This window comes from Emys orbicularis, chromosome 8 (genome assembly GCF_028017835.1).
Source record: "Emys orbicularis isolate rEmyOrb1 chromosome 8, rEmyOrb1.hap1, whole genome shotgun sequence".
Taxonomy (NCBI): Eukaryota; Metazoa; Chordata; order Testudines; family Emydidae; genus Emys; species Emys orbicularis.
The window spans coordinates 75,435,318-75,446,261 of record NC_088690.1 but is presented as its reverse complement, the minus strand read 5'-3'; the positions used below and the strand labels follow the sequence as shown (position 1 = coordinate 75,446,261).

At 40.7% G+C, this 10,944-nt stretch overlaps 1 protein-coding gene across 1 annotated transcript; it reads left to right on the top strand.

The window, feature by feature from the left end:
* The first annotated feature begins 1,940 nt into the window (after nt 1–1,940).
* On the top strand, nt 1,941–4,385 carry LOC135882937 (protocadherin beta-1-like). Its single transcript, XM_065409965.1, has one exon. It carries the CDS (start codon nt 1,941–1,943, stop codon nt 4,383–4,385), a length of 2,445 nt encoding a protein of 814 aa, XP_065266037.1.
* The last annotated feature ends 6,559 nt before the right edge of the window (nt 4,386–10,944 follow it).

The following is a 10,944-nucleotide window of genomic DNA, read 5'->3' as shown; positions in this document are numbered from 1 at the left end:
TTGATTAAAAACCTGGACTGATAAAATTATCATGGCACACGTTAAATGGATTAAAAGCTGGCTAACTGATAGGTCTCAAAATGTAATTGTAAATTGGGAATCATTATCCAAAGAGTGTGTTTCTAGTGCCGTCCCACACTGACCCTATGTTATTTAACATTTTTATTAATGGCCTGGAAGAAAACATAAAATCATCACTGTTAAAGTTTGCAGATGAAACAAAAATCTGTGTGGGGGGGAGAGGAGACAGGTCACTGATACAGAGTGATCTGGATCATTTGGTAAGCTGGACGCGAGCAAACAATATGCCTTTTTACTGGGGCTAAATGTAAAGGTAGGTATTTAGAAAGAAAGAGCATAGGCTGTATTTACAGGATGGGGGACTGTGTCCATGGAAACAGTGACTCTGAAAAAGATTTGGAGGTGGTCGGTTATCTGCAGGACAAGACCTCCCAGTACAATGCTGTGGCCAAAAGGGCTAATATGATTATTGGATGCATAAACAGGGGAATCTTGAGTAGAGTAGAGAGACTATTTTACCTCTGTATTTGGACCTGGTGTGATGGCTACTGGAATATTGGAATACAGTTCTGGTTTTCAGAATTTAAGAGGATGTTGATCAATAAGAGTGGGTACAGAGAAGAGAGGCTAGAATGATTAGAAGATTAGAAAAAATGCCTTATAGTGATAGATGCAAGGAACTAATTCTATTGATCTTAACAAAGAGAAGGTTAAGGGATGATTTGATTATAGTTTATAAGTACTTACAAGGGGAAGATATTTGATAATGTGCTCTTCAATGTAACAGAGAAAGATATAACAGGATCCCATGGCTGGAAGTAGAAGCTAAACAAATTCAGAAGGGAAATAATATGTAAACTTTTAACAGTGTGAATAATTCACCATTGGATCAATTTATCAAGGGTTATGGTGGATTCTTCATCATCTGCAATTTTAAGATCAAGATTGGATGTTTTTCTAAAAGATATTATCTAGGAATTATATGGGGGAAGTTCTGTGGCCTGTGTCAGACAGGAGATCAGACTAGATGAGTACAATGCTCCATTCAGCCTTGGAATCTGTGACTCTAGTAATTAAATACAACTTTATGGTTAGCTATGAAAAGAAGTAACTGTTGTGAAACAAATAAGTACAAATTATAGTAACAAGCTTACAAAAATAAATAAATCCAGACAAAAAGAAATGAGGGTAAAATAAGAAGACCAGTTATAAATTTTCAAATTACTGTGGTTTGGCGAAGCATCTGCTTCAGTTTAAGATATACTATTTTAACGTGTTTTACTAGCTAAAGCAGAATATTAGGAATTCAAGATTTCACACATCTCCTCATTTCAGATGTCTCTGATAGACATTCCAACTCTAAAAGGAACGTGAATTTTTAGAACTGAAATAATTTGGATAACAGATTAATAAAATACCGTAGATATGACAGTTTAATCCTTTCATTTTTCAATCACTATTCATATGTACTTACAAAATATATTAAAATGCTATGAAAAGAATCTCAATTCATGTCATTTTTGTTGATTCTGTATAAATTTCGATCAACAACTCAAACAATAAATATTTTATGTGTTTAAATATGGGTAGGACACTACCCAACATACTATTTTATACATTAAAAAAAAAAACAGGAAAAAAAAAACAACGAACATAAAGTTCAGACATCTGGTGGCGCTGTTGGCTAAGAAGGGCTTACAATTGCAGATTGTAATGCACTCCTGAGGAATGAAACATCCCACGACCACAAGAGCAGAGGTGCTGCAGAGGCTTTGTCTGGAATTGCTGAGAACACTACAAAGGGATTCACATCAATTAAAACTCTAGAAAGAACATCTTCCGGAAATGAAAATCCTGGGATGAATCTCGACTAGTGATATTATTTCAGGATCGCCCTGTCATGTGTTTTTATATAAACAATGGCGGATACCGAGAGGAGAACAGCATTCAAAAGGCAAGTCGCGTCTCTCCTTCTGTTTCTTTGCATGTGGGCCATCGGATCCGGAACAGTTCGGTATTCTGTTCCCGAAGAAATGGAAAGCGGGTCCTTTGTGGCTAATGTAGGAAAGGATCTAGGGCTAGACCTGAAGGGTTTGTCTGTTCGCAGGGCTCGCGTTGTTACTGAAGACGGCAGCCAGTATTTCCAGCTAAATGGCAATACAGGCGACTTGTTTATTAAAGAGAAAGTGGACAGAGAAAAATTGTGCGGGCAAACTGACCCCTGCACGATACAATTTGAAATAATCCTGGAAAATCCTTTACAATCTTATCGAACTGAAGTGAGGGTTTATGATGTAAATGATCATTCTCCAGTGTTCTTGGAAAGTGAAATACGTTTTAAAATCCCGGAAACGAGTCCCCCAGGATCTCGGTTTCCCCTAGAGAGCGCTCAGGACTTAGATGTGGGAAACAACAGCCTCCAGAACTACAGCATTAGCGCCAATGCCCATTTTCGTGTGTATACCGGTGAACACAGTGACGGCAGGAAATATGCAGAGCTAGTGCTGGATAAAGCATTGGATAGAGAGCATCAGCCGGAGGTGAGGCTAGTGCTCACGGCTGTAGATGGCGGCTCCCCTCCGAGGTCCGGCACAGCACAAATCCTTGTCATTGTTCTGGATGCCAACGACAATCTCCCTGTGTTCTCTCAGACCATTTACAAAGCTCGAGTTCTGGAAAACAGCCCCAAAGATTATCTGGTTGTCACTATTTCTGCTACTGATTTAGACGAGGGAAAGTATGGGGAAATATCCTATTACTTTAGCCAAAAATCCAAAGAAAATAGCAAAACCTTTAATATAAATCCAATGACAGGGGAAATTCGACTCACAGGCGCAATTGACTTTGAAATGATTGAGACTTACGAGTTAAACATTCAGGCCACAGATGGCGGGGGTCTGTCTGCGCACTGTAAAGTGCTTGTTCTCGTTGTAGATGTGAATGACAATGCCCCAGAAGTGATAGTAACATCCCTCATCAGCCCGATACTTGAGGACTCCTTGGCTGAGACGGTGGTGGCGCTTTTCATTGTCAGAGACCGGGACTCTGGGGACAACGGGAGAACAGTATGTTCCGTAGAAGATGACGTTCCATTTTCTTTAAAAACAACTTTCAAAAATTCCTACTCTCTGATGATTGAAAGTACACTTGACCGAGAGAAAGTTTCCGCATATAATATAACCCTCAGTGCTCAGGATTTGGGATCTCCAAGTCTCTCTACTGAAAAGACCATCACAGTGAAAATATCCGACATTAATGACAATTCCCCAGAGTTCAGTCAAACATCATACACTCTGTATGTCCGAGAAAACAACGGTCCAGGGATAAAGATTGGCAAAGTCAATGCTTTTGATTCGGACTCAGAGCAGAATGCCAAAGTGACATACTCTCTATTGCCTGCTGAGGTAGGTGGCCTTCCGCAGCTCTCCTATATCTCCATAAACTCGGAAAATGGGAATGTGTACGCTCTGCGATCCATGGATTATGAACAGATAAGAGAGTTCCAGGTTACAGTGAGAGCTGCAGATGGCGGGTCCCCTCCATTAAGCTCTGAAGTAATTATCCAAGTTGTGATAATTGATGAAAATGACAACACCCCCTTCATTTTATACCCTCTGCAGAACAGCAGTTCCCCCGCTAATGACCTTGTTCCTAGATCGGCGGAGGCGGGTTACCTAGTGACAAAGGTGGTGGCTGTGGATGGAGATTCCGGTCAGAATTCTTGGCTTTCCTACCAGCTGCTGAAGGCTACTGATACAGGTCTATTCACTGTGGGTTCCCAAAATGGTGAAATAAGAACCACGAGGCTAATAACAGACCGAGATACAATGAAGCAAAAACTCATAGTGGTTGTTAGAGACAGTGGAGAATTGCCCCTTTCTTCATCTGCAACTCTGAATATAGCTCTAGTGGATGGGTTTTCAGACGTGTATATGCAGTTTACTGATGTAGTTGAAGAAGAGGAAAAGGATGACACATTAACTACGTATTTAGTCATTTCTTTGTGTTTAATTTCGTTTCTTTTTCTAATTTCAATAATTATATTTTCAATAATCAAGCTACTTCAGAGAAGAAATTATGGAGGAACATGCATGCCTGCGTCTGGCAATGTTGATGGCGATGGCAACTTCCAGAATAATTTGACGGGTAACGGAACTCTGTCTCAAAATTATCGTTATGAAGTTTGTTTAACATCTGGTTCGGGAACTAGCGAGTTCAAATTCCTGAGACCTGTTATCTCCCGTCTCCCAGCTCAGCAAAGCAATTCTGGAATCGATTTAGTGAAAGTACAGGATCGCGTTATTAACTCGCATCTGAATAACGAAATGGAATCTGCCGGTCAGGTGAGACTGTCTGCCGCTTAAATATATTTTTCCTATCTCTTTTCTAGCGCAATATGGAATTAATGATTGTTTTAACGCCTGTATAGATTTCAGTAATATTAATTTAACTTTTATGTTGAAATATTTGCAGTCTCCCTCTTTATTTCCTCCAGTATACATATGGTGTATGGAAGTGATTTTAATACTGGTGGGAGTTAATTATTTAATTTTACTTGCTAAGGTTTTAGTTGAGATACCGGTGTTACTGTTTCTTAAATATATTACCTTGTTATTTTCACGGAAGTGGAAATTAAAATATTTCTTTGTGTTACATCAAAACGGTTTCACTGATTGAAATATAGTCAATAAATCTTTGAATGGGGAAGAGCGAGAGAGAGATTGCACAAGGGATTCGGAGCTACCGGGTGCAATAGAAGTCAGAGTGTGCGAAAATGAGGGATGTGTTTTCTAAGAAGGTTGTAAAGAACATTCTCATGTACTGTTCTTCAGAGTGTAATCAACTGCTTTGGGAGCGCCGATTTGTGGCCTTAGAAAAGAACGCTGTTGCCCTGGGCTGTCAACGTTTCACAAGGCGAGCTCTTCTCTTTCCTTTCCGGGGGCATTTGTAGTATGCAAATTCTGGCGGTGCTTAGTTCATATCTCTAATATGGAAACAGTTCCTCTCTATGATCTATATCTTGGAATCGTAAAAGAAGGCTCATAGAACAAACTCCATTAATGAAAGTTTTTAAAATATAAATGGATGGTTTAATGTTATTCTCCTTACAATTATCCTATGCAGGGAGTTAATGGTGTGTTTTCCAATTATTTGCGCATTCATTGTTTCCGGAAAGCTGAATCATCATATTAATCCCTCTTCTCCTGCTAAATGTACCGATAAATTGCATTGCTTTTTTCTTTTCTTCCTTGTTATTCTTTCTAACTTAGAGCCCAATTAACCGGTTATAGAAAAGAGAAACTAGGAAAAATAAATACTCAAAATATTGATAAGTACATAATCTTTTGACAAGCTATAAACATTACAATCGTAAAGTCTTATTATCTTGAAAAATATGGCATAAAATAATCCGTTTTGGTGAATATTTCAGAACTAGTACAGAATGGTTTAATAGTATTTTGACAAGATGCACTGAGGATAAGAAAATAAGTGCATTTTGAAGGTTACTACATCCTTCGTCTGTTTGTACCGTCTTTCCATCTGCCTGCCTCTCTCTGTCTCTCTCTAATGCTTCCATTTCGGTATGTTATCTGAGTACCAATTGTGTGTGGGGGGGGGGGGGGGAGAGGGCGCACACACACACATGCAGAGAGAACGATTGTACGCGCTATAATTACTCGTCAGGTTCAATGAAGGACTTGATTTCAAATACAGGAAGTAGCATAAACTGAATGGGTGAAATGCTAGCCAACTAATGTTAATGGTAAAACACCCACTAACTTAAATGGGCCAGGATTTCACCCAATCTCTCTTGTCTGGATAAAACAGAGGATTGAGAGAAGGGATTCCATAGACTGAAGAGTCGGTCCAGAAGTTCAGCCATGTTTTCTATTTGCTGCTCAGTGCAGGAGGTAGATGTAGTTACAACTTCATAGAATAATAGAATCATAGAATATCAGGGTTGGAAGGGACCTCAGGAGGTCATCTAGTCCAACCCCCTGCTCAAAGCAGGACCAAGCCCAACTAAATCATCCCAGCCAGGGCTTTGTCAAGCCTGACCTTAAAAACCTCTAAGGAAGGAGCAACAAAGGGTATGTCTACACTTACCGGAGGGTCCAGCGGCAGGCAATCGATGTTCTGGGATCGATTTATTGCGTCTGGTTTAGACGCGATAAATCGATCCCGGATTGATCCCGGAAGTGCTCGCCGTCGACGCCGGTACTCCAGCTCGGCGAGAGGAGTACGCGGCATCGACGGGGGAGCCTGCCTGCCGCGTCTGGACCCGCGGTAAGTTCGGACTAAGGTACTTCGAATTCAGCTACGTTATTAACGTAGCTGAATTTGCGTACCTTAGTCCGAAGTGGGGGCTTAGTGGGGACCAGGCCAAAGAGTCCTGTGGAACCTTATAGACTAACAGACGTATTGGAGCATAAGGAAGGAGATTCTACCACCTCCCTAGGTAACCCATTGCAGTACTTCACCACCCTCCTAGTGAAAAAGTTTTTCCTAATATCCAACCTAAACCTCCGCCACTGCAACTTGAGACCATTACTCCTTGTTCTGTCATCTGCTACCACTGAGAACAGTCTAGATCCATCCTCTTTGGAACCCCCTTTCAGGTAGTTGAAAGCAGCTCTCAAATCCCCCCTCATTTTTCTCTTCTGCAGACTAAACAATCCCAGTTCCCTCAGCCTCTCCTCGTAAGTCATGTGCTCCAGCCCCTAATCATTTTTGTTGCCCTCCACTGGACTCTTTCCAATTTTTCCGCATCCTTCTTGTAGTGTGGGGCCCAAAACTGGACACAGTACTCCAGATGAGGCCTCACCAATGCCGACCCACTGAAAAGGGCAGGGATTGTTTAGGGGGGAAATGCAAAATTTGGGGAAGAAGGTATTTTTCAGGCCGACAATTTTTAAAATACAGAGGCTATTGGAAGCTGATTGGGGTTCAAAACAAAATCATAAATGAATCCCAGGACATGGCTCATTGAGAAGGTAATACACTGATTGGATGTCTGTGCAATTTTCAAAAGTTGCTTTAATATATTACTGCCAGGCCATCTGGAGTACCTCAGGACATTGAGTGCCTACCTCAGTGCAGACACCCCAAACTGGTGATGGGTTCCATGATTAGATTTCACCAAACCAGTAACAGGTGTGAACTCCTGGATTACTATCAGGGCCGGCTCTACCATTTTTGCCACCCCAAGCAAAAAAACAAAACAAAACAAAAAACCGCTTGGAATGCCGCCCCTTAGCATGTGCCGCCCCAGGCACATGCTTCCTCCGCTGGTGCCTGGAGCTGGCCCTGATTACTATAATAGTTTTACCATACAGTCCCATTAGACTCTCCAGTCTATCTTGCCACCCAGACAAACTGAACTTAACCATAAATGGTCATTTATACCAAAAATCACAAACATTACAGGTTACTCCCAGTCCCAAGAGACCAGTCACCCAGATCGAGTTGCATTCTAGATCTCACACCAAAGATAACCCTGGTAGTCAAGTATATAGTCAACTAACTATAGGTTTATTAGCTAAGAAAAGGAAATGAGATCTGTTGCCAGGCTAAAGCACGTAAAATATACCTACAGGTGAGTCATAGTCTCTAATTCCCAAATGGTGGCAGAAAAGTCTTTTCAGGATAGCCAGATTGTTTCTGGGGATCTCTGCTTTGCTTCTGGTACCCTTCCCTGTAACAGTCCAAACAGTCCAGACATGCAGGATCTTTCCCTGAATCCATAGGTATAGTTTTTTCTCACAGAAATCAAGCTGACAGGCTCACCATCCAGATGGGCTCTTTGGTTGATAGAGAGATAGGAGTACATTTAGAGTCTTTGATCTCTGATCAGCACACACAATGACCACTTGCCTTCAAATTAGCACTTTCCTGTTAAAGTTCTTCATTGCATTACACAAGGCTTCTTTCTCATTTGGTGGGTTATTTAGTTACAGAGGAATATAGAATGTAAATGTTTTATATTATATTATAACAGGATGCATATCAGTGAAAACAATGCATGTAACATCCCATTAGTTTTCATGAAGTTTAAATACCAAATACATTCTTAAACAATTAACAACCACTTTAATCTATATTAATACATATCTGAATTGGTTTGGGGCTTTGGCATGAGCTGACATGTGGTATGTCAGCATCACAATTAGATTGATATCACCTCCAAATCTATGCTAGATATTAGGGCTGTCAATTAATCGCAGTTAACTCACACGATTAACTCAAAAACATTAATCATGATTTAAAAAATTAATCATGATTAATCACAGTTTTAATCACACTGTTAAACAATAGAATACCAATTGAAAATTATGAAATATTTTGGATGTTTTTCTACATTTTCATATATATTGTATTGTGTGTTGTAACTGAAATAACAGTGTATACTATTTTATTATAAATATTTGCACTGTAAAATGATAAAAGAAATAGTATTTTTCAATTCACCTCATACAAGTACTGTAGTGCAATCTCTTTATCATGAAAGTGCAACTTACAAAAGTAGATTTTTTTTGTTACATAACTGCACTCAAAAATAAACAATGTAAAACTTCTGTCGTGTTGCATTTGGATCAGAATCGCCTGAGGACCCTTTATTACAAGCATGCAAGGGGGGTACCAGCAAACCGACAGTCCCCCCGAATACAGATTCTCAGCAGCTTATATAGCATAAAACCACAATTAGCAATATACACTTCCTTGTTAACAATTTTTGCCATACTTGGAATGCACCTTCCATAAAAGGAAAGCAGCACCAGCCAGCCTTCCTGTTATTCACAGTTTGCCCTTTGTGGTTACAAGCTTTTGGAACACTAGCAGTTGGCAGTTACATTTCACAAGCCTGGTGATTACAAATAGTACTGCTTTTGTATTTTTCCTTTACCCTGTCTCCAATAACCCCTCCCCCCTTTTTTTACGGTTAACTTGACCAAAGTTCAGGCCCGACAAAGCTCAGGCCTGAGCCAAAGTTTAGGCCTGAGCCAATTTTCTACTACAATCCCCCATTTGATGCCTATTTGGCATCACCTTTGCCTAAACTTCCATATTCATAAGTTGGTAAATCTCCCTCTGCTCTTCCCCTTCTTCCTTTTTATCCATCCAAATATTACTGTAAACATGCATCAACTTTATTACTTTCCGAGGCTGGGCCTGGAGTCTTTCTTGCCTTGGGTTAGGTGGACAGGTACAAGGACAGCACTGTGTTTTACAGCAGCAATAGCAAATACAAAGACTTAATCCAAGCAATACCAAAAGCGTTAACCCTCCTATTGCAGCGATATGATGGGGTTGGCGTATAACCTTAGTTACTTTACACATTACATCAGATTCAGTACATAATGTGGATATACGATGGGCTGTATGGAAGGCTTGCTTTTCAATTTGATATATGTTTTCAAGTACCTGAGTAGCTCCTTGCAATTCGGAGAGTTTTTGAACTTCTGGTAGGAGTGAAAGCAGATTGTGAAAGCAGTTGGGTATTAAGGTGGTCCAATTAAAGGGGATTTTGTACTTAAGGACTACCTGAGAAACCTTATTAGCAGGCCAATAAAGAAGATGGCTGCCTGCAGCCGTGGTAAGATTAAAATGTATATCTAACAGAGCAGAGGTCTTCAAGCACACATAGGTGTCATTAGCTTGGAAGAGCAAGTGTCCTGTCAAGTTAGTTCCTAGCCCCATGCCTTCCCAGCAGACACTGTCATGAGCAGTGATGACATCCCCTGGTTTCAGTTTGCACATACATTGAAGCTGTGGGGGCTCTAAGGGCCAGAGTGTCCACTGATTCCCAAGACCTATCCAAATATCGTGTGTTATTTCAGGAGCACTGATCACAAACCTGGTTAGGTCCACCAGGCACTTTGATTTCCCAAATGTCTTGGTGGATTACCCAATCTCACATGCACCCTCCCCATGGACCGGGCAGGATTTGGTATGTGGGTGCCCACATCCCTCTAACCGGTCTATATGGTTGGAAGGAGCACTGTGAATGTTCACACCTCCACCCTGAAAACCTCCAGGTATGCCTCCATGGCCATAGATTAGATGGAATTCCTGAGGCATTTGTAAGGGCAGAGGGCCAGGCCTGATGCATAAGATCACCTCGAATGGCCAATAGCTGATCATTCAGGAAATCCTGAACCTCTGAACATGCTAGATCCCACCTCAATGCCTTCCCAGACTTGCTGATACTTAATACCATCTCTGTCAGCAGCTTGCGAGTCATTGGACTAAGGGCGGAAATAACATGTAATTCACCAACACCAGCCTGTACCTGGGTTAGCTGTGCTCCAGTAATAAGACCAGTGGCTTTTTCCAATTGGCCTAATTTTTCCTCATGCTGTTGGCTTTTGTGAACATTCCAAATTACAGCTGCGCTATTTGTACCATCCCATAGGTGTCCAGCCAAGTCTCTTCTCTTTCTAGGGGAAACCCAGATCTTTTGCTGTGCTAGCTGAATAGCAGCTCCTTTAGAGCAATTTGGATATGTAGAGATAATTTGAAAACTGGACAGTGTGAATTTAATGGTCCCTAATGTAACATTAATTACAGTCCATCGGTGTCCTAACACACTAACACATCTCCCCCTTGTGAAGTATTATACCACATCTTTGGCTAAACACCTTCACAAAGGGCAGAGAGGCATCAAAATTAATGGCATAGGAAGGGGTATATTGCAATAGGGTACAGGAATATTATATTATTAGTTACAGGAATAATTTTCAGTACAGGTAAAATCTTCAGTGGTAGAACAGATTCTTTGGGTATATGTTTGATTATTCACTAGTGAGGCTACTGATTGGCTAAGATTTAGAAAAATATTACTTTCCCATCCCCATCCTAAGTTCGTTAAGAAGGAGAGGCTGAGGAACATTAAAAGTTTCATCTTCGGGTTGTTTTGTCTAG

Coding starts and splice junctions, on each gene's coding strand:
- LOC135882937 (XM_065409965.1), top strand. CDS start 1,941: ATGGCGGATACCGAGAGGAGAACAGCATTCAAAAGGCAAGTCGCGTCT.